The following is a 25,069-nucleotide window of genomic DNA, read 5'->3' as shown; positions in this document are numbered from 1 at the left end:
CAGTATAGGCTTGAGAAGTTGTTAATCGTTATCGCACATTCGAAATCTGATTTATGCAGTTCGATACCATCGACATAGCAAAAATTAAAGTCTCTAATTTGGAAAATATTTCTTTGACATGATCAACAGCAGTAAATTCTGACTGGTGAGTGTCAGTTACGTTCAGTTACTACGTCAAAAATTCACACAAAAATAATTAAAATACTGGAATAGGTTAAACAGTTAATTTCAAGAACACTAAGCCATTTTGGCTTTAACTCTGATGGCTGCTTGCATGAATAAAAACTGTTTAACAGCACTCTGCTTTGAAGAGCTTGATACGCATTTCGTCCGCCATTAGATGCTTTAATAAAATCATTGCTGCTTAATTGAAATTTTGCCTCATAAATGCAACTAGTTACTGAATGTGGATAAATTTGGAAAGGAATTAACTGAAACTAATCAGCTCCGTGCAGAAACCAACGTACTGAGGGAAAAGACAAAATCTCCGACTTGTTTTAGTGTCCTGCGAGAAACGTCATTTCTGCTCACATCCAGCATGTCTTAATTTTAACATTACTCTTGGCTTGCCGTTTCCATTGAAAGCTAGTATTTGTATAACACTCGTTTCTACCTCTACTTGAAATAAAAATACGATACTTGTAGAAAAATATTTTTATATCGCTGTTTGTGCCTAATTCATTTGTAACTGCAACAATGTCATGAACATTGGTTGCCACTCTAATATTTCGTAATTAAAAGTATTTTTTATTCAAAATAAATGGGAAAGATATAAATTTTTAAATATATCAGTTAGGATTTAATTGTATGACTGTTGTATATTTTCTTAGTGTTGGTGGACCATATCAGACTTACTCGCTGCAAGTGCTCCCCATTTGCATGGGATGCCAGAATTTATTTTATTGAAAGACATTAGTAGTGTGATCAATGACGGTTCTATGATTCCAAATGAAAACAGGAAGTCGGCAGTTTACCTAATTTTATCCAAACATAAATTGACTTATATACAATAACAATAATTTCACATCGTATCGATTGTGCAGTAACAACGGTGACAAATAGCTGCTTTACTCTATTAATGTAAATATTACAACAATGAGAGCAAATCATTTCGACCATAAATATAACTTGAAGCAACGCTACCAAGACAGAGAGAGAGAGATGTATTATAGACTATTGTCTAGCTGAAGTTAAAAACAAACAGCCGCTGATGAGAAAAGAAAAGTTGAAAGATGCAAAAGTTTCATTAACGTAGAGAAGACACTCTGGATTAACACAGATAAAAGATCGATTTGTATTTTCTTAGTAGGAACTGGGTAAGAAAATATTAAATATGTACTGTTAGGGTAGTTGGGCAATTGACACTACAAGGTCTTAAGACCCGTATCATCCGACCCAAAGCTTAATGACTCGTGAAGTCATACCAGAAATTCAAAAGTTAAATTAACAGATGTATTTAAGAACGTAAATATGTATTTTTCTAAAAATAGTTTTCTTTGTCATATTAACTATGCCGCTACCAATGGAAAACAACTCCAACGCGTCGTTTGTACATGCTATCATACCGCAATATTGTATAGAGAACTGCTGTGGTGGTTGTTGTAGGTGAAGTGCGACAACGTAGAAGCAAAGTATAACTGTTACAGTAATAAGAGTTTTTTTATATGTATTTAAAGGTATGGTAAAGTATTATGAATCACAACAAAATACAAGTTAATATCGATAAAAAGGAGAATCAATTCATTAAATCGGAATATTTATAGTAGTATTTTACATTATTAAATAATAAACGTTAAATGCTATCTGCTGCTAATTCAAATGTTGCTCAAAAAATAATTTCTGTGGATTCATTGTCAGCAAGTTTTCTGTGGAAGGGTTCGTTCAAGGTACAGCCTAGGGTCAATCGATCCTAAGTGGTTCGCTGTATGCATAGTCCGATTCGCACAAGCTGTCATTCGTCAGCTAGCGAGCTGGTCTGCTCCCTCCACCTGTACACCAGTGGGAGTCGTGCGGGCACTGGTGGGTCCCCCTGCGTAGCCTCTTCCACTGTGCAAAGCGTCGTACCTGTGTCTTCTCAGTGAGCCGAGGCAGTAGAGGACGGATGTAGCCTTTAGTTTCGCCTGCTTTACCATGAGCGATGGCAGTTGTCGAAGTAATGGCATTAGCGACACACGATATAGATAAATACCGTTCACGAATTTAAGAAATTTTACGTTATTTTTGTACATTATAGTCATGGAGCTAAAAGAAAGCCTGTGACAGTTGATGGCTATGTTGCCAATATCATTACATGGCTCTTTGTTGTTACGCGATGTCAGTCGCCCGGCAACGAATATCTCACCAGAAAACTGAAGAGCCGTTGCCTTGCAGCACCACGGAAGTGTGAGAAAGTGCTAATAAACTCGCGGGATCGAATCACACTCTCTTCGTAATTAAGAAGAAAACGTTTGGAAATACATGTCGAGGTAAAGGAAAGATTGTTGTATTGACCAGATTGGCCAGTAAATACAAGTAGACATCCCAGAGCGTTACAAAAAAATGGCTCTGAGCACTATGGGACTAAACATCTGTGGGCATCAGTCCCCTAGAACTTAGAACTACTTAAACCTAACTAACCTAAGGACATCACACACATCCATGCCCGAGGCAGGATTCGAACTTGTGACCGTAGCAGTCGCGCGGTTCTGGACTGAGCGCCTAGAACCGCTAGACCACCGCGGTCGGCCAGAGGGTTACAGATCAACGCGATTATTTACACTACGCGCGCTTAAGTACTTGAGTTACACATAGATCAGTACGCCGTAGGCACTTCTGTGAAGCTGTGTTATATACAAATTATAGTAATGTTCTTGATCGTAACAAATAGTCTTAAATGTTTAAGTGTGTATATAAGTCCCTGAATATTAATGGTACTTAATAGCATCTTGCTACTTCGATGTAATGTTCCTCACTGCAGTCTTCCATACTACTGTTCATAAGTCAAGTGGATTTGCATCCTCTAGAGGCGTGTCTGCATGGAGAAAGGGAAGGATGGGAGCGCGCTTCGCGCCGGCAAGAGATACAAAGGTGCCGTGTTTCTCCCACGTAGCGGTGCGCCGGCTGTAGTCGACGAAGGTGGCGACGACAGCCCAGAGATTAAGATATTTCAGTACTTTAACAGGTATTTTAATTCATAGATGCGTCTCTTACCTGCATCTTATGGATGAGCGTAGACTTCATTGTCTTCGAAGATAATGTCATCATCATCTACATCAACATCTCCTATTTCACTTGTCACTATGTCCACTGCTGCTGCTCTCATCCTCTAATCTAATTATTGACTCTTCCACACTTCCAGTGCAGCTTCTCGACGCTATGTCTGTACCAAGATGTGCCACATTTGTTGGGCAATATTGTTCCATTTTGTGGGAGCGATATTGCACAGTGTGTCATGCACTCCAAAGTGGATGTGTTTTAACTTAAAAATTTTATTTCTGTCAGCAACATATTATTTCTCTCGATTCCGTAGTAGTCGTATTGTATGGAAATGACATTGAATTGTATGGAAGGCACAACACACTGACAGTCTTCTCCTGCAATTTGGCCTACGTCGTGAATGGTATTTCATGATTTTTGCTATTTTAGAGTTTTCTTCAGTTCTGACTTTTTCATTTCCCTGTCAAACGAATCTACGTCATTTTTCTGTAGGGCTTGCACTATGACAGTTTTGCTTCACTGAACGCAGTGAGATGGTGCGTTATCGATTGTTTTAGTAGAGTTCTTTTCTGTGTTTGGAAGCAAGGGGCGTAGGAACAGCTCTTTAGATTTCGTTGCTGTCACCAGATTTCCTCGCTGTAAACAACAACAAAGCATTTGGAACAACCCCTCCCAGACTGTTTCGGCACCTAAAAGCGTGGGCCGACTGTCTTCCCCTACTAGAGATTCATTGTTCCTCGTGCAGTGGGATCATTGCAGGCAGTCAGTCTGGAATAACCAGTATTCAAATAAGTTTTGTCCAACCAAACGATTTCGTGAGCTTTGCACTTACGTATTTCCTCAGAAAACCACATTTCTAGGCACGACTCCATCGCAATCACATCTTCTATCCTATTACTGAAGGGTTGTTTCCCTCCGAAAACAACTCACTACCTCGGAATGAGAGAAGCAGCTTGCTCAAGGTGGGATATTCTTTCCGTGCGTAATAGTCATATATATGTCGCTCAATTGCATCCAATTGGAAATAATTGAGATCCGTCGTTACAGCACGCAGTTTGGTTTTTCCTGGAGTCGAAAGAGCAGCAGCTTGTTCCTGTAGACGTCCAGCACACTTCTACCTCGCTATTCTCTTCACAGAGGTCGTACCAGTTTTCAGAGCTGCAGCTACTCGTTCGTCGACATTCGACAGAGGTATGAGTGAGACGCCGTTACCCCTTCCCTCCTCAAAGTACGAGGGCATGCTAGAAAGTAATGCCCCAAATTTTTTATGCCAAAATTCTTGAACATTTATATATAAAACGAATTTTATTAACGTTCAGCATCTTTATTCTTCGTGTCTACGTGTTTATTTCTCAACAGAGTCACCCTGGCGACGAACACAATTCTCCCAACGAGAGACCAGTTTGTTGATACCGTCACTGTAGAATCTTTGACTTTGTTGACGGAGCCAGAGCCTCACCTCTGCTTACGCCACATCAACACTATCAAAGTGAAGTCCTCGAAAGTGTTTTTAAGTTTCGGATACAGTTGAAAATCGGAACGGTGCCAAGTCGGGACTGTACGGAGGATGACCGGTGACAGTGACTCCAGGGCGTCTGATTGTTGCAGATGTCGCGGGGCTCGTGTGTGGTCTGGCGTTTTCTCGTTGAAGGGGGGCGCGCTTCGTGTGCGGACAAACTCTTCGACATTCGATAACAGCACGCTGTTCCTCATGCAAGTACATACACTCCTGGAAATGGAAAAAAGAAACACATTGACACCGGTGTGTCAGACCCACCATACTTGCTCCGGACACTGCGAGAGGGCTGTACAAGCAATGATCACACGCACGGCACAGCGGACACACCAGGAACCGCGGTGTTGGCCGTCGAATGGCGCCAGCTGCGCAGCATTTGTGCACCGCCGCCGTCAGTGTCAGCCAGTTTGCCGTGGCATACGGAGCTCCATCGCAGTCTTTAACACTGGTAGCATGCCGCGACAGCGTGGACGTGAACCGTATGTGCAGTTGACGGACTTTGAGCGAGGGCGTATAGTGGGCATGCGGGAGGCCGGGTGGACGTACCGCCGAATTGCTCAACACGTGGGGCGTGAGGTCTCCACAGTACATCGATGTTGTCGCCAGTGGTCGGCGGAAGGTGCACGTGCCCGTCGACCTGGGACCGGACCGCAGCGACGCACGGATGCACGCCAAGACCGTAGGATCCTACGCAGTGCCGTAGGGGACCGCACCGCCACTTCCCAGCAAATTAGGGACACTGTTGCTCCTGGGGTATCGGCGAGGACCATTCGCAACCGTCTCCATGAAGCTGGGCTACGGTCCCGCACACCGTTAGGCCGTCTTCCGCTCACGCCCCAACATCGTGCAGCCCGCCTCCAGTGGTGTCGCGACAGGCGTGAATGGAGGGACGAATGGAGACGTGTCGTCTTCAGCGATGAGAGTCGCTTCTGCCTTGATGCCAATGATGGTCGTATGCGTGTCTGGCGCCGTGCAGGTGAGCGCCACAATCAGGACTGCATACGACCGAGGCACACAGGGCCAACACCCGGCATCATGGTGAGGGGAGCGATCTCCTACACTGGCCGTACACCACTGGTGATCGTCGAGGGGACACTGAATAGTGCACGGTACATCCAAACCGTCATCGAACCCATCGTTCTAGCATTCCTAGAACGGCAAGGGAACTTGCTGTTCCAACAGGACAATGCACGTCCGCATGTATCCCGTGCCACCCAACGTGCTCTAGAAGGTGTAAGTCAACTACCCTGGCCAGCAAGATCTCCGGATCTGTCCCCCATTGAGCATGTTTGGGACTGGATGAAGCGTCGTCTCACGCGGTCTGCACGTCCAGCACGAACGCTGGTCCAACTGAGGCGCCAGGTGGAAATGGCATGGCAAGCCATTCCACAGGACTACATCCAGCATCTCTACGATCGTCTCCATGGGAGAATAGCAGCCTGCATTGCTGCGAAAGGTGGATATACACTGTACTAGTGCCGACATTGTGCATGCTCTGTTGCCTGTGTCTATGTGCCTGTGGTTCTGTCAGTGTGATCATGTGATGTATCTGACCCCAGGAATGTGTCAATAAAGTTTCCCCTTCCTGGGACAATGATTTCACGGTGTTCTTATTTCAATTTCCAGGAATGTAATTACGTTACACACCGCTGTGTTATATGCTACAATTTGGAGCCCTCTAGCGGCAGAGGGCTACAGATATGTCGACATGAAGAATAAAGATGTAGAATGTTAATAACATTTCTTAGAGTTTTCACAAAAAATTGGTTGCATTGCTTTTCAATACACCCGCGCACATTATACACGATCTCACGAGATTCACTTTTTAAGGTGGGACCACTACCTCTTTTCCTGTGGCTTGAGGAAGAGACATTACTTTCACAGATATATCTGAAATTAGTGATACAACACTTTTCACTGCACCGTTAACACCAACTGAATCAGTAGTCCGTGACCCGTGACAAACGACCAGGATACGACAAACGCTTTGCAGCCACATACGCAGTAGAGTAACACATGTGACCTCGAGTTGCAAGTGTGGCCACGCTACGCCATCATTATAACAACGTTTACGAATTCCATGTCTCGGTATTCTGTCCCCTCCATACAATATGTTTTCACGTGTGTGAAGTGTCGAAGACGTTCTTTCAGTGACATGGCTAAGGAATCTTTGTTGTTGTTGTTGTTGTTGTTGTCTTTAGTCCTGAGCCTGGTTTGATGCAGCTCTCCATGCTACTCTATCCTGTGCAAGCTTCTTCATCTCCCAGTACCTACTGCAACCTACATCTTTTTGAATCAGCTTAGTGTATTCATCTCTTGGTCTACCTCTACGACTTTTACCCACCACGCTGCCCTCCAATGCTAAATTGGTGATCCCTTGATGCCTCACAACATGTCCTACCAACCTGTCCCTTCTTCTTGTCAAGATGTGCCACAAACTCCTCTTCTCCCCAGTTCTATTCAATACCTCCTCATTAGTTATGTGATCTACCTAAATAATCTTCAGCATTCTTCTGTAGCACCACATTTCGAAAGCTTCTATTCTCTTCTTGTCAATACTATTTATCGTCCATGTTTCACTTTCATACATGGCTACACTCCATACAAATACTTTCAGAAACGACTTCCTGACACTTAAATCTATACTCAATGTTAACAAATTTCTCTCTTTCAGAAACGCTTTCCTTGCCATTGCCAGTCTACATTTTATATACTCTCTACTTCGACCATCATCAGTTATTTTGCTACCCAAATAGCAAAACTCCTTTACTACTTTAAGTGTCTCATTTCCTAATCTAATTCCCTCAGCATCACTCGACTGAATTCGACTACATTCCATTATCCTCGTTTTGCTTTTGTTGATGTTCATCTTATATCCTCCTTTCAAGACACTGTCCATTCCGTTCAACTGCTCTTGCAAGTCCTTTGCTGTCTCCGACAGAATTATAATGTCATCGGCGAAACTCATAAGTTTTTATTTCTTCTCCATGGAATTTAATACCTACTCCGAATTTTTCTTTTGTTTGCTTTAAAGTTCATAATTGGTATGAATTAAATGTTGACAAAATTGCAAAAAAAGCCATTTTCGAAAATTTATGCGTATAAAACACAAAGCGTTACAAAACTTTGCAAAGATCAGTTACCGAACGAGGTATTTTGGAAATCAAATAACAAACAAGTATTTCAGTGAGTTATAAAGTTTCCGAGATATCACGTGACAAGCCTGAAGCTGTTTCCCGGACGTCAAAATTTTACTCATTAAAAAAAAAAGTCTGGCCCTAATTGAAATCCAGAATATATTTTTGACGTGCTTGGAGGCAGTATATACTGATCAGCCAGAACATTATGACCACCAACCAACTATCGATATTAACCCGGTGAGGCGATAACAGCGTCACCTGGCGTGGAATGACAGCCAGTCAGACATACGGATAGTGCACGTAGTAGCAGTGAACATGCTGTCTGTGTGTAGAATGGGGAAGGCGCGCTGTCTACCTGAGTTTGGCCGAGGCCAGACTGTGAGCACCAGCTTTTTGGAAACTGCACGACTCGTCGGGTGTTCAAGGAGTGGTGTACAATCGACGAAAACAAGGTGAAACCGTGTCCAGACGTCGTGGGGTTGGACGGTTACCCCTCATTACATACACTCCTGGAAATTGAAATAAGAACACCGTGAATTCATTGTCCCAGGAAGGGGAAACTTTATTGACACATTCCTGGGGTCAGATACATCACATGATCACACTGACAGAACCACAGGCACATAGACACAGGCAACAGAGCATGCACAATGTCGGCACTAGTACAGTGTATATCCACCTTTCGCAGCAATGCAGGCTGCTATTCTCCCATGGAGACGATCGTAGAGATGCTGGATGTAGTCCTGTGGAACGGCTTGCCATGCCATTTCCACCTGGCGCCTCAGTTGGACCAGCGTTCGTGCTGGACGTGCAGACCGCGTGAGACGACGCTTCATCCAGTCCCAAACATGCTCAATGGGGGACAGATCCGGAGATCTTGCTGGCCAGGGTAGTTGACTTACACCTTCTAGAGCACGTTGGGTGGCACGCGATACATGCGGACGTGCATTGTCCTGTTGGAACAGCAAGTTCCCTTGCCGGTCTAGGAATGGTAGAACGATGGGTTCGATGACGGTTTGGATGTACCGTGCACCATTCAGTGTCCCCTCGACGATCACCAGTGGTGTACGGCCAGTGTAGGAGATCGCTCCCCACACCATGATGCCGGGTGTTGGCCCTGTGTGCCTCGGTCGTATGCAGTCCTGATTGTGGCGCTCACCTGCACGGCGCCAAACACGCATACGACCATCATTGGCACCAAGGCAGAAGCGACTCTCATCGCTGAAGACGACACATCTCCATTCGTCCCTCCATTCACGCCTGTCGCGACACCACTGGAGGCGGGCTGCACGATGTTGGGGCGTGAGCGGAAGACGGCCTAACGGTGTGCGGGACCGTAGCCCAGCTTCATGGAGACGGTTGCGAATGGTCCTCGCCGATACCCCAGGAGCAACAGTGTCCCTAATTTGCTGGGAAGTGGCGGTGCGGTCCCCTACGGCACTGCGTAGGATCCTACGGTCTTGGCGTGCATCCGTGCGTCGCTGCGGTCCGGTCCCAGGTCGACGGGCACGTGCACCTTCCGCCGACCACTGGCGACAACATCGATGTACTGTGGAGACCTCACGCCCCACGTGTTGAGCAATTCGGCGGTACGTCCACCCGGCCTCCCGCATGCCCACTATACGCCCTCGCTCAAAGTCCGTCAACTGCACATACGGTTCACGTCCACGCTGTCGCGGCATGCTACCAGTGTTAAAGGCTGCGATGGAGCTCCGTATGCCACGGCAAACTGGCTGACACTGACGGCGGCGGTGCACAAATGCTGCGCAGCTGGCGCCATTCGACGGCCAACACCGCGGTTCCTGGTGTGTCCGCTGTGCCGTGCGTGTGATCATTGCTTGTACAGCCCTCTCGCAGTGTCCGGAGCAAGTATGGTGGGTCTGACACACCGGTGTCAATGTGTTCTTTTTTCCATTTCCAGGAGTGTAACATCAGATTTTAAAGCTGTGTCTGAACACACAGTACCCCGAATACTCCTAATGATGGGCCTCCGCAGCCGACGACCTATGCATGTGTCAAGGTTAACGTCGTGACATCGGCAACTACAACGACAAAGGGCTCGTGACCATCGGCATTGGACGTTGGCGCAGTGGCAGAGCGCTGCACTGTCTGATGAACCCCAATACCTTCTTTGTCATACCGAAGGGAGGGCGTAAATCTCCCGTCTTCCAGGGGAACAGCTGCTTGCCACTTGTAGCGCAGTTCGGAGACAAGCTGGTGGCGTCTCCTTTATGCTCTGGGGAACATCCATTGGTCCGGTGGGGCTCGTGCAAGGCACCATGACGGCAAAGGAGTCTCTTACAATGGTTGCAGACCACGTACACACTTTCATGACGATCGTGTTTTCGGGTGGCAGTGGCATGGCCCTGAGCACTATGGGACTCAACTGCTGAGGTCATTAGTCCCCTAGAACTTAGAACTAGTTAAACCTGACTAACCTAAGGACATCACAAACATCCATGCCCGAGGCAGGATTCGAACCTGCGACCGTAGCGGTCTTGCGGCTCCAGACTCCAGCGCCTTTAACCGCACGGCCACTTCGGCCGGTGGCAGTGGCATGTTTCAACAAGATAATGCGCCATGTCGCAAAGCCAGGAGTGTGAGGGAGTGATTCGAGGAACACAGTGGCGAGTTTTAATTAACGTTCTGACCCTCAACTCGCCAGATCTGAAGCCAATCAAATACATCTGGGATGTGATAGAACGTGGCGTCAGAGTTCAGCGCCCCGCTCCCCGGAATTTAGAGGAATTAGATGACTTGTGTACGCAGATGTGGTTCCAACTCTCTCCAGAGACCTAACAAGGCCTCCTTCCCTCCATGCCATGACGCGTCGCCGTTGTTATCTGTGCCAAAGGTGGACGTGCCGCTATCAGATAGGTGGTCATAATGTTCTGGCTTATCAGTGTATAGATCTACACTGCACGTGAATTTCAGATCTTCGTACTAGAAATATTTCACGGAATTGATTTAAGAAAATTTATTTCAAAGGCTCTAGTCAAGTCTTTACAATTTTTCTCTGAGGGGGACTTCGGCCGCGCTAAGTGATCGAGGCTGCCTGCCTTTCAGAAATGACGGAGTTCTGTCGGATTAAAGCTGCTGACAAGAGACGCCTCCAGCCCTCCAGTGAAGTTGCTGGCGAATTCACACCACTGCTTTAGCCAATAGCGATGGGGGCGGGTCGCGTGTGTGGACACTGGAGCGTTCTGGAGAGCAGGACACGGTCGCTTCACGTTCTTGTGGTCCAGGCCTCAACTAGAGCAGATGTGTTTCCTGGGGGACAGAGTCTCTAGTTCTACTTTCCATGACCGGCCTCCAGTGGAATTTAACATGAACTTCTTTAGTTTGTTCGATCTCCTAGACTGGCATACACCTGGTAAGTTTCGCCTAGGAGCACCCCATATATTCCGTATATTGAAATACATGCTCTTCACTTGACCTAATTTCCTGTTCTCATTTAACAACAACGTGAACGCCCCTCCCAAATCCTGATCCCTCGACTATCTGTGCACTTTTTACGTGATCCTGTAGAAGATAGGCAACCTTTTTAATTCTCTGCCTCCACAGAGAGCTGCGGTGGCTGCTGGCAGATATTAGTTGTCGAAACAACGTTGTAACTTTGGACTTTGAACGTCACGGACGCCTACTAATTTAAATCGCACTATAGTCTTAATCTTCTCAAGTCTATCACAGTGTTCTAATTCTTTAGGGGCAAAATTACACATCTGCCAGACGACAGATGACAGTAGTTTAAGATAAGGAGCTAATGTTACGAAATGAATATTATTTATTTATCGACGTAAATTAATAACACGTTCCGGCACCAAACACGTAAGAATCGTTCAAAATGAGGACTATAAATGGTTCAAATGGCTCTGAGCACTATGGGACTCAACATCTTAGGTCATAAGTCCCCTAGAACTTAGAACTACTTAAACCTAACTAACCTAAGGACATCACACACACCCATGCCCGAGGCAGGATTCGAACCTGCGACCGTAGCAGTCCCGCGGTTCCGGACTGCAGCGCCAGAACCGCTAGACCACCGCGGCCGGCCAAAATGAGGACTCCCAGCACCAAATCAAGCACACAGCATAATCTATTGGCTCCATTCCTTGCACACCTTACTACGGCACTGTGCGATTTCACTGGAGCTAACTGCTGAATCTTCGTTTATATTCTACTGTGTGAATGATTCTTTCTGGAGACTTTGGGTCAGTTAGGTCTCTGTTTGGAACGGCCCAGTTTCCTCTCGAGTTTCTATGCAAGTCCGTAAATTTCTCCCAGTTACATGCTACGAAACTTCACCTGGTCATGTACTCAGCTTTTCGGGAACTGCACCCTGCCGCACTGTACGTTAAACGCATGGCTCCAAACTCCTGTAACGAGAAATGCTATGTAACTGGCAGTCAGGTTCGAGAAGTGCTACTGACGCTGACCAATGGAACGTCTGAGGTTCTCCACACTAGTACTACAAAAAGTTGCCTTAAAATGGCTTGTCTGGGACAAACAACTTTCGAATGTCAAATGGTTCAAATGGCTCTGAGCACTATGGGACTTAACATCTGAGGTCATCAGTCCCCTAGAACTTAGAACTACTTAAACCTAACTAACCTAAGGACAGCACACAACACCCAGCCATCACGAGGCAGAGAAAATCCCTGACCCCGCCGGGAATCGAACCCGGGAACTTTCGAATGTCCTCTTCCGGCTAAGCGCTGCATGCCGGCACAAACTCACTAACAGGCACTCCACACTAAAAACTGCCCTGCGCCGACTAACACAAAGTAACGTGCACGGCATTAACGTGGACTGCCCACGTCTGACCACAACAGACTTACTGACTCAATGCACCTGCCTCTCGTCCCTCTTTTTAAATTTTACCTTCTCACGTGGCCTGACCACGTGTTAACCATTCACTGGCCGGGCTGCCCACTCAAGTCTCTTCATCTCTGAATAATTACTGCGACTAAATCCACTTGAACTTCCTTGCTGTGCTCATCTCTTGGTCTCCCCCTACGATTTTTCATCCCCACTATTCCCTATAATAGTAACGTAATGATTCCTTGATGTAATTTCTGACTAATCTTCGTAAATTCCGCCGTATTCACCCTCAAACAGCGCGAATCATGAATCCATAGCAGAGCCAATTATCAGTCAAAGTCAAAAGCAAATAAAACAACTGTCCGCAGATGATATCCGAATTGCAAACTTATTCCTCTGAACTCTCGTCTCAAACGTGGTCAGGAATTATATGTAACAGTCAGTCTATTTTATCACAGTAGAGGATACATAACGCCAGCGTGTCAGTATAATTGAAATCTACACTTTTATTTGTAATACGTCTCTCGAGTGGATTTAGAATGACATTACTGTTGAGTCAGCACCTCTTGCCTCATTTTGTTAGATGCTTTACGTTTCAGTAAATATATGTAATTTTAATGAAATAGGAAGTAAGACTTTTGTTCGCGAATCTGTTTCAGGTAGCGTGGGAATCACACTTAATATTAATGGTCTCGAGCCGGCTACTAATTCAACAGAGGATGCAGAAGCTAGCGACAGAGCCCGCCAGTTCCAGGTGAGTACAATAGGCTCTGACATGCACTAGTTATGCTGCTGAAGTTGTAATCGCGTCCAACGGCACAAAGAAATGTATCCCTGTTGGTGTAGACAAGTACAATACTACCAAACTGTAGTACGGGCAACATGGTAGAACTGTAGGAAAACCATTTCTTACAAGTTTAATAGGTCGTAGTGTTTGACAGAGGACGACATTGGTCTGTCCTGTATTTCAGATGGGCATCTTCGCTCACCCTATCTTCAGTGCAGAAGGGGACTACCCGTCTGTGGTGAGGCAGAGGGTGGACGCCAACAGCGCAGCAGAGGGGAGACCGCGGTCCAGGCTGCCGTCCTTCACACAGGAAGAGGTCGAGTACATCAGGGGTGAGCGTCTAAGCACATCACCAGCATGTAATGGCTGGCAGATATACACCGATGAGCCAAAACAGTACGACCCCCCGTTTAATAGCGTGTTGGTCCACTATGCGAACAATGCAGCATCGACTCTGCTTGGTGAGGTTCCTACAAGTCCTCGACAGGATTCCAGAAGTATGTGACACCAGGCCGAGCAGCTTCCACAAATTAGGAGATGGTAGTTCACGGACATGCAGCTAGAGCCTGGATATGTGGTCCAGTGGGTACATATCAGACACATTTGCTGGCCAAGACATCGATGTGAGTTCAGTGTAACGCCCCTCAAACCACTGTAGCACGATTCTGACCTTGAAAAACGGGCAGTTATCCTGCTGGAAGATGTCATCGGCGTAGGAGGACACTTCAAAAGCGAAGCGATGCAGTTGGTCCGCAGTAACGCTCACGTACTTCTCTGATGTCATGATGCCTTTGATTACCACGACAGATCCCATGGAAGCCGAACTCAATGCACCCCACAGCGTAATTCTGCCCTCACTGGCCTGCATCTATGGCGCAGTGTATGTTTCTGGCATCCATTCGCGTGAATTACGGCGTGTGACGACCCAACTGTCGTTCCGGTGTAACGATAAATGCTATTCATTCGACAGGCGGCACGATTATATTGAATCACGGTGAAAACTCAGTGATGCTGTGCCAACTGCAATCATAACTGACGATTACGTTGGGCCAAAACAGGAACACGTAGCGGTCCTGTGATGTGGATCTCCATGTTCAACAATGGCCTCTGAACGGTTTGCTGCGAAACACTCGTGTCTGCACCAGCAATGTGCTCTTTCCTCAGACCTGCCACAGACCGCTGCCTGTCCCGGATTGCACGCTGGGGGATCCTTCGACTTCTACGTTTTGTGATGAGACGTGGTCGCCCATCACCGTCCTTCAGTCCCTTTCCACAGCCCCTCACGACAGCAGATGGCCAACAGGCGACCATATTCTCGTTTCCTGCCGCAGCGCCACGACGTGTCCTTAAGTTACGTTGTGCAAGACGCGACAGTTGGCTGCGACTGCGACGCTGCCCCCTCCTCTTTCACCACCCTGGCAGACGGCGACACGGCCGCAACGCGACAGGAGTCGTCGCTGTTTCCCAAGCTCCGGTCGGCGGCGGCGGATTCAAATACATAAGAAAAATAAGAATTCCGATTTTCTTGCTGTAAAAAATACTCTATGTTAATGCAACAAAGTTACATCGGCTCCCAGAGTTAGTTTTTCGATACAGATTCTCCTTTTACTTTAAAAAATTGATAAGTATCTCTTCCGGTTTTGCGTGTTTTTTTCGCTGTATATTACTTCTCTATCAATTGTGAAGAAAGTAAAAGGCACAAAAAATTGATTTTTGCGTATCTTACAGTTTCACATCACAGCTTGATAATAAGGTGTCTATTTTTCCGATATTCGTCACAGTTATTCCGATACTTAATTTACAAGTAACCTACTGCATAAAATTTGAATTGTGTACAGTGAAAAATGTGGTCGCTGGCTACTTTATGTATGGTTCACGTTAGGTCATACATCGTTGCCGATGAAAAGAAGCTAACATATCGAAATTATTTTTAAAGTTGAGATCAGAATGATATCGATCTCCGTTTCCGAGATTTGGGCTCATGTATCTTCGGGAGCGTCGCGACTAGTCGCCAGTTCTGTTGACGCGCAACGTGAATCGTGTGGTCATCACACGATAGAGAATGCATTTGTTTTGTTTCGCTGACACATTTGGACCTAATGAAACCATTTTATGTCATATATTTCCCCGGTATGAGTTACTAATATTTCTCCATATGCTCTTGACAATTTCATTTAAAATGCCACGAAATGTAGGTTTCTTAAAAGTAAAGATATGCTGCCTTCAATATATTTTCTTCTCATTCTTGGGAAGAGGATAAATTACTCACATCTAGTATTTTCTACTGAACCTGGACGAGGATACTCAAGTAGAAGTAGACGTCCTAACAAAACCAACAAATGTCAAAAATTTACGTTTTTCAACAGAGCGAAAAAACTTCCAAATTAGTTTAATATCGCCTTGCCATCAATTATATTTTTTATATGATGTGGTAGGTAAATCATAGCGACACTGGGTTTGAGTATTACTTCCCGTGAGTATCGCATTGTCGCTTCACAGTACATCATGCGAGAAGTACGGATGGGAATGCCATGTGTCGCTCAGCTGTATTTGACCTTCACTTGTCAGTAGCGGCGCGTGTTTCCCAAGCTGCGGTCTGTCATTGACATGATGGAGAGAAGTAGAGCCACATTCGATTTCACTTTAAAGTACTTAGAGATATTTTACAGCAAGAAGAAGACGATGACACAGTTACGTTGTTGTGGCTCCACAACAAAAGGAAAAAGAAGAAGGTTCATTGTCTTTTTGCGACACGTGGCGATGAAGGCTGTTACAACATTTTGATTAACAGGCACCTTTTAAATGACGATACGAAATTCAGACATTATTTCAGATTAAGTGTCAGCCAGTTTGCTCATGTTTTGGAACTTATAGAAAGTGACATACAGAGAAAATCGTGCAACCGGGTCAAGAAACCTATCAGTGCAGCTGAAAAACTCGCAGTGGCGCTAAGGTACGTGTAGTTTTATTATCTTATGTACATTTGCGGCGCTGGGATGAGAACAATTGTTTGTTCATCTGAAACTTTTGATGCAGCTTGTATTTCTTTCATCAGGCTTTTATCAGATTTATTTCTATGGATTCAACTTTCGTATTGTCTTTGAAATCAGTCCCAGTGATGGAAACCGTATTTCTATCACTTCATTCAACTGAGAGGGCAAAATATTGCAGACATATCTACAACAAAGTCTCTCTTCTAATAGCTCGTTAAATGTATCAACAAAAGTTGTAAGGAAATGCACGAGAATGTGTCCTATAATATTTACATTTAGGTAAATTCATCAGATTCGGTCATAAACCGTATTCCAGGGAATATGGAAAACAATACTCTTTTACTTATCGCACATGTCATCTATATCATACATGAGACAGATGAATCTACAAGGAGCATCACAATCTTTACCTTCGTTCATATGACCTAAGCTAATTTTTATGGTGCACCACAAAACCGATTGAATTGGTATGAATGAAATTATTTCAGCAAACATTGTTATGCATTTCAGTTTTCCTTGACTGGCTCGACATCTTTCTGGCAGCCGTACGTCTTTGTGTCGTCCGACTTCCGTCGCAACACTGCTCACTGGTGCAGTGCTGCGGCAGCTGCCGCAACAGTCGCGCGTCGCATCCCAAACTCGAACTGCGCATGCGCCAACAGGCAACTTCTGACGTCACGTAGCGACCCGTCGCAGTCGCTAGTGTGCGTCGCGTCTTGGACAACGTACCTTTAGTGAAAGCCGGTTATATCTGTGCACTTCCGCATATCTTCGCTATAATGACTGCCGATTCGCCTTCCGCCTACATTCTTTGTTTACTGCGTCACGTGCCCGCAACAGCAGCAGTAGGCATTCAACCTCGTGGTGGGCACTGGCCATAATGTTTTGGCTCATAACGGCTGCTGCGGAAGGGCTTAGCGCTACTCAGAGTTAGGGTATTTAAAGTTCGTTAAACACAACTCATCCACTTCCAATATTATTTCAGCGTCTGACGCTCCATATAGCTGTCTGACTCAACAGTATTAAACAGAGATGGTTAGCGCCAACGAACCCGAAATGCCCAAATGGAGGACATAATATATAATATTGCGGGAATGTGGGCTGGACGTTTTGTGCTAAATACAAAAAACCGTTTAAAATTCGATATGCATCGAAATTACATGTAAGATCTCCGGAGCGCAGAAGAAAGTTACTTCCGTTAGTGAAATAGACGAAACTATGCCAAGCTTCACTTTCTTACAAACAGCTCACCCGCGCGTCGTAGGACCAACAGGACTAAATAAACATACTCCCAATGTGCTAGACAGCGGAAGCCATTCTTCATTATTGAAGATTTGAAACTGCATCCCTCTAACCGGCAACATAGTTTTTGCACGTTCGAATTTCATACCAGCTCCTCGCAACGGTGCAGCCTTGTCAATTTCGAAATTATAGGAGTGTGGACTAAATCTACGACTTCCATCAATGCGTATGAAATGACCACTGCTGCACGTCGCAGCCCAGAATTCCACAAGATATTAAGAATATGGCACATGTCTGCAAACTGCAGGTAACTGATCCATTTACAGATTCCTACAAATACATGCCCAACAAGCTTTTAATTTTTGATGAACGTTATTGAAAAATTGTCACCGATAGTATACCAATCTGTGTTTCTAAATCCATTGTTCTGACTCCCACCATATTGTCTCAGATCCTCAGAGGAAGCAGATCTGTGGTCTGTATGAACTGACAAGGTCCAGTCACATTAACGTTACCGTCGAATGCTTTCGGCGGCAACGTGCAACATCCACTCACAGAGGGCTGGTGGACAACACAAAGCGGGTCGGGGAGGTCGAGGAAAACACTGCAGTGGTTGCCGTTATGTGGATAGACAGAGATATATTTGACGTTCGAAAGGTATGATCATTGGCTTTCGGGTCAAGGGCGGAAGCATTTCCTATACGGCTACGTCTGTAAACTGTTAGTGCACCGCCGCGATTACAGTATATCGTGCATGGCAAGACTGCACTATTCAGTTACATAAGAGAAGTGTTACAGAGCAAAACACTTGGCAAAGCGACACGTCGGGCACGAGCTTTCGGCAATACATTTCCAGAGCAACGCACAGAACTGGCCGTATATTGCGCAAACACGGCCTAAAGACTATTTATAAAACCACAAAGAAAATCAAGGAGTGTCTCAGATCGGCAAAGGAGAAACGGGACCCACTTGCAATGTCAGGAATATACTGCATACCACATACATGCAAAAAAGTATATGATGGAATGATAGGACGACCAGTCAACACCAGGCTCAATGAACATAAGCAGCATTGCAGGTTGGCGCAAGTGGAGAAATCGGCCGTAGCGTAGCACGCGCTGTGTGAGACCGATCACATAGCAGAATTCGCCGACACCTCAGTTCTTGCTGTAAAGAAGAACTATCACACCCGTTTGTTCAGAGAAGGTATAGAAATGCACGAAAATGACAGTAGCTTCAACAAGAAAGAAGAAAGGTTCAAGATGGACGGATCATCAATTCCCGTGTTGCTGCGAACGACCGTTGCGGGTAGCAAGGGGAGAACCGCAACAGAAATGACTTCGGGAAAGCACTTGGGCGCTGGAGCGCCAGGTATATACTACACACATCCAAAACAGTTTTGCATCACCCCGGTTTCGAGAGTTCCGGAATCTGTACAGGAAATTGGAATAGAGATCAACATAAACATCATTTCCGCCCTTTTTATTGCTCATGAAAACCACACATTGCGTGTTGTACCACCATACAGCGGGACCAGAGGTGGTGGTCCAGATTGCTGTACGCATCGGTACCTCCAATACCCAGTAACACGTCCTCTTGCATTGGTCCATGCCTGTATTCGTCGTGGTATACTATCCACAAGTTCATCAAGGCACTGTTGGTCCAGATTGTCCCACTCCTCAATGGCGATTCGGCGTAGATCCCTCAGAGTGGTAGGTGGTCACATCGTCCACAAACAGCTCTTTTCAATCTATCGAAGGAGGCATGTTCGATACGGTTCTGGAGAACATGCTGGCCACTCTAGTCGAGCGATGTCGCTGCCCTGAAGGAAGTCATTCAGAAGATGTACACGATGGGGGCGCGAATTGTCGTCCATGAAGACAAATGCCTCGCCAATATGCTGCCGATTTGGTTGCACTAACGGTTGGAGGATGGCATTCACGTATCGTACAGCCGTTATGGCGCCTTCCATGACTACCAGCGTAGTACGTCGACTCTACACAATGCGACCCCAACAGGGAACCTCCACCTTGCTGCACTCGCTGAACGGTGTGTCTGAGGCGTTCAGCCTGACCGGGTAGCCTGAAAACACGTCTCTGACGATTGTCTGGTTGAAGACAAATACGACACTCATCGGTGAAGACAACGTGATGCCAATCCTGAGCGGTCCATTGTGCGTGTTGTTGCGCCCATGTGTACTGCGCTGCATGGTGCCGTGGTTGCAAAGATGGACCACGCCATGGACGTCATGAGTGAACTAGCGCATCACGCAGCATATTGCGCACAGAGTCGAAACACGACGTCTTGTGGTTGCACGAAAAGCATTATTCAACATGGTGGCGTTGCTGTCAGGTTTCCTCCGAGCCATAATCCGTAGGTAGCGGTCGTCCACTGCAGTAGTAGCCCTTAGTTCCTGTCTCTATGTATCTCCTCCATGTCCGAACAACATCGCTTTGGTTCACTCCGAAATGCCTGGACACTTCCCTTGATAAGAGCCCTTCCTGGCACAAAGTAGCAATGTGGACTCGATCGAACCGCGGTATTGACCGTCTAGGCATGGTTGAACTACAGATAAAACGAGCCGTGTACTTCGTTCCTGGTGGAATGACTGGAGCTGATCGGCTGTCGGACCACCTCCGTGTAATAGGCGCTGCTCATGCATGGTTGTTTACATCTTTGGGCGGGTTTGGTGACATGTATGAACAGTCAAAGGGACTGTGTCTGTGATACAATATCCATAGTCACACTGTCAACGTCTTGTCTTCAGGAGTTCTGGGAACTGGGATGATGCAAAACTTCTTTTGGAGTGTGTATCTGCGGTCGTGAGCTCGACTCTAGTACACCACCAGCAATGGAGTGTGAAGCTTTGACAATGCCAGCCACTCGGGCTGGCGAAACTTCAGAAAAATCATCAAACAAACATCGGCCGACGAACCCGAGACAGCAGCCAACAGACAGTTTATGAGTTTGCAGGAACTCGGATTACAGATGTCAGCACTATTTCAAATCAGAGATGTAAATGTATTTGTCTGTATCAATCACCAACATTCTAGTGATCTAGTTTTGATCTATGTAACACGACAGAAACAACAAATATCCAGCATTTTCTTTGTTCTTTGTATTTCCGGTATTGTCGCTCAGCATTGTTATTAAAAAACTGGCAGTCACATTTTTTTTTCCTTTATTAATACCTCTGTTTTAGTTACCTTCAATTTCGTACCACTTTCCTCTTATGCAAGTCTGTTCACAGGAAATCTCATTCTTTTTTGCGGTATTCAATCCTTATCATGTTTATATTTTCATTTGGATAGCTTTCCCTGTTACGTATTGGATTCATGTGCAAGAAAGTAGTGACGAAACCAACAATCACGTCCAGTTCCGCAAATAAATTATAGTAGTTGGCACAGGATAATTTTATTATTCTGTTCAGTAAAAAGTTACTGTACGAATATTTGTCAAAAATATCTTTTCGGCGATAGCATATTTTGTAGGGAAGATCATTAGTTAGGTAACCTGAAGTAGTTGTACACTGTACTGTAAACTCTTTGTGCTGTATTATAAAGTAGTTTGTATGTATGTGAAGGAGCTGCGGCGAACGACTGTGTTGCAGGCTCGGCAGACTTTATCGGACTGAACCACTACAGCACAGACTTCGTGACGTCGGGTGAGAAAGGCATATCGCCGTCTAAAAGCCGCGACACCGGCGTCGTCACCTCGCGTAACGAGGTAAGCTGCTGCAGTCGCCGGCAGTCGAGTTACTTGACAGCTCGAAACCAAGACAGTTCATCAAATGTGACACACAACCAGAAAAAATAAGTATTGTTCAGAATCAGTCGAGCATCATTTGGCTCCTAAAGTGTGGGGGTGCCGCCTTCAGCAACGCCAAGGACCGCTCTTTCGCCACACTTGCCTACACAAGCTGATGCTGCCTGAAGTCTTCCATGTCGACTGCGACGTAAGCGTCAAGCAGTCTTCCTTCAACAGATTTATAGAACTGTTTTGGAGAAGTGCACTTAAGCAGAAGAAATAATCTAAAGATTAATTCTACTATCATTGGAACATCATTCTGAATTTAAAACAGTCGTTAGCGTTTGTTTTGTGTGACAGAATTTAACAGAGATGCAGCGAAATTTAGCACCTGTAAACTTGTGTTGTGACACCACACTCAATTGCACAGTACAGTATCACAAGGAAAAATACTTAAATCGTTAAATGACATAGTTAATAACAGGTCTGAAGATAAAAGTTTGCAAAAAGAAAAGTACGTTAGTTATTTTCTTTCGTTTGTTACAGATAAATTACATTAGGAAAGAACATATAAATAGGGTGATTCAAAAAGAAACAACAAATTACTGTTCTCCATTAGAGACAAACTATAAAAGATAGAAACACTGAATAGAGGAAGGTTCAATGTTTTGACACAGCTCCGCTGTTGTTTTGTTTGTAGCAACAAGATAACTACAACACAAGAGAAATCATTTCGTGTGTTAAAATTTGGGCGAAGTCAGTTCATTGTTTACGTGTAACGTGCATTCTGCCGTAGATTCTGCAGAAAGCCGCCTCTGCACAAGCAGATTTACACGGTGACAACTATTGAACTATATAAAATAAAATCGTCATAACTTCGGAAAGTTTTCCGCTATGACGTTCGAATTGCACTGTTGGCCGCGAGGCATAATAGGAATTAGTATGCGCATGCGCACGAGCCTTGTTGCTGTCGGCAGCCGGCCGCTGTGGAAGAGCGGTTCTAGGCGCTTGAGTCTGGAACCGCGCGACTGCTAATGTGGCAGGTTCGAAACCTGCCTCGGGCATGGATGTGTGTGATGTCCTTAGGTTAGTTAGGTTTAAGTAGTTCTAAATTCTAGGGGACTGATGACCTCCGATGTTCATCTCATAGTGCTCAGAGCCATTTGAACCATTTTGCTGTCGGCAATTTGCACCTGAAATGGGTCCGTCAATGAGCAATATTGGCGCATTTGGGAAATGCGAATTCGCACTTCACGGTCGACTGTGTGGTGTGCAATGTCCAGTCACGGAATAATCGGTGCGATATTTCTTGATGGCACGGTGACTTCCGAATGGTACGTGCAATCTTTGGAAGACGATTCTATCCCTGTTACCCAAAGTGACCCTGATTTCGACAAGCAGTTGTTCACGCAAGACGAAACTCGACCCCATCGAAGCAGGAGAGTGTCTGATGTCCTGGAGGAGTGCTTTGGGGAGTATCCGCCACGGGCATGGGCCTCGATTGGGAGCCATATCCTCCGGACCTAAGTCCATGCGACTCGTTTTTGTGGGGTTACATTAAACATAAGGTGTACAGCAATAACCCCAAAAGAATTACTGAGTTGAAAACAGTCATTCGGGAGGTCATCGACAACATCGATGTTCCGACGCTTCAGCGGGTCGTGCATAATTCCGCTATTCGTCTGCGCCATATCATCGTCAATGATGGCAGGCATATTCAACATGTCACAACCTAAATCTGAATATCTGTAGTGACGTTTACATGTTGAATGAAGTGTGTGCGCGCCGTAGTTTGTAACTAGCTTGCGTTTCCTTTCATATAGTTCAATAACTGTCACCCTGTATGAATGGCACGTAAAATTCTTGGAAGTTGGTTCATACGCACAGGAAAGAGCGCTCGCAGGCCACGCACGCCTGGTGATAATGTCGAGCGTATCCGAGATGTCTCGGAAGTCTACAAGACGGGCAGGCCAACGGTCTCAGACAACGGCGTGGTGTGTTCTGAAACGAGATTTGCGTATGAAGCCTTAAAAGTTGCAGTTACTGCACCAACTGCGTCCCCGTGACCAGAGAAAATGGTACAAATTTCTCATTTCAGTCCTCCGGGATACGGCAGAAGACACTTTTTCCGGACCGACTCGTCTTTTCGGACGAATCCACGCTTCATCTATCGTGTAAAGTAAACCGACATAATGTAAGAATTTGGGTGTCTCAAGATCCTGGCGTCGTCGCTGAACATAAAAGAGACTCCTTGAAACCGGACGTGTTTTGTGCCATTTCCGTTCGCATAGTTTATGGACTTTTCCTTTTTGAGGAGGAAACTGTGGCGAAAATGACATAGCAGTTCAACACAAAAATTGCAAAAATGTCAATAACCTGAATTTTTTTTAGGCTAAATGGAAAACCCACTTAATGCGTGATAATATAATCCTTCTGTAACTGGAACACCCAAAAAATATTCTTTATGATATGATACTGTCCTTCCTCCCACTTGACTGAACGGTCGGAAATCTCAAAGTCCGCGCTGCCTCTGGGAGGCGTAAGTCTGAACAGAATGAAACTTAAGATCCCCACAAACAGGTATAATTTCAAAGTCCCTTCGATTTTGCCGGAATAGACTCACAGCGATGCTCGCTGGAGGTGAAGTCTGTGTGCGCTCCGAAGCGATGCTGCGTCCGTAAGCAGAAGGCTGCCACGGAACCAAGGTCCTTAGAAAAATAAGATTGGGCAGCAGGCGTTCTTTGTTGCTATTGGCTGACGCTGTCACGTGTCTAAGGAACAGCGTCTGAACAGCGCTATGACACGTGCGCCACGTACTTATGCGATGTATTTGTGCAACATTTTAGTTTCTACCGAACTAATGAAATGTAGACTGCAATTCTGACATTGATAGAATATCACCTCTACATCCAGTAACATAACCAGATTTAAACAGACACTGCTGATTTTAAAAAAGTTCATGTATCTATCGAATCAAAAGCAGCGCAAAGTGCGGTCTGTCGTTTGGAGTTTTCTGACAAAATAAATGTTCGAAACGAGCTTCCAGTTTTCTCAGTTGGCTATGAGAACAGTTTTAACATCTACGTAACGCTCATTTTCATTTTGTATGTATCGCAAGTTTAAAGGACCTCTGACTAACAGGTAGACATTGTTTTCACTGAAGAAATTATACAAGTGCGTTATTTGTAGAAAGTATCTGAATAAGGTAATCTGGCTTGAGAACATCCCTCAGAAAATTTGGTGGCAGTAGAAACTGCCTTTTATCCAAGAACGCAAGGCTGATACTGCAGGTAGAGGATATCCGAATTTTTCCCCGTGAAGAGGTAATTTTTCTGTGTAGTACTGCGCAAAGAAATCTGACTTCCAAAATAATATCGTTTGTGATCCACAGAACCCGTATTGACTCCCGTAACAAACTTCTGATTTGATTGGGTGAAAATATTTTGCCCAGTATTCGATTAATCTCAGGAGACACAAGTGCATCTTTAATAGATCCTGTAATTCGACGCACATGTTTTCTATTCGAGCGTTTTTCTTCTGTAATGCCGCTACATAATTCCCTATAATGGCCTCATCTGTATCATTAGAAATAAGTTAATGTACATTTACTTCCGTAGTGGAAGATTTT

General features: G+C 45.3%; 1 protein-coding gene across 1 annotated transcript in view; it reads left to right on the top strand.

Moving 5' to 3' along the window:
- Positions 1–25,069, top strand: part of LOC126095355 (myrosinase 1-like) — a 76,987-nt gene that overhangs the window by 38,931 nt on the left and 12,987 nt on the right. Inside the window, exons 6-8 of the mRNA XM_049910163.1 lie at positions 13,332–13,426; positions 13,644–13,791; positions 21,305–21,420. Coding sequence (XP_049766120.1) covers positions 13,332–13,426; positions 13,644–13,791; positions 21,305–21,420 — 359 coding nt within the window. The remainder of the gene's footprint in view (positions 1–13,331; positions 13,427–13,643; positions 13,792–21,304; positions 21,421–25,069) is intronic.

This window comes from Schistocerca cancellata, chromosome 8 (genome assembly GCF_023864275.1).
Source record: "Schistocerca cancellata isolate TAMUIC-IGC-003103 chromosome 8, iqSchCanc2.1, whole genome shotgun sequence".
NCBI lineage: Eukaryota > Metazoa > Arthropoda > Insecta > Orthoptera > Acrididae > Schistocerca > Schistocerca cancellata.
The sequence above is the reverse complement of the archived record's forward strand: the minus strand, read 5'-3'. Positions and strand labels throughout refer to the sequence as shown.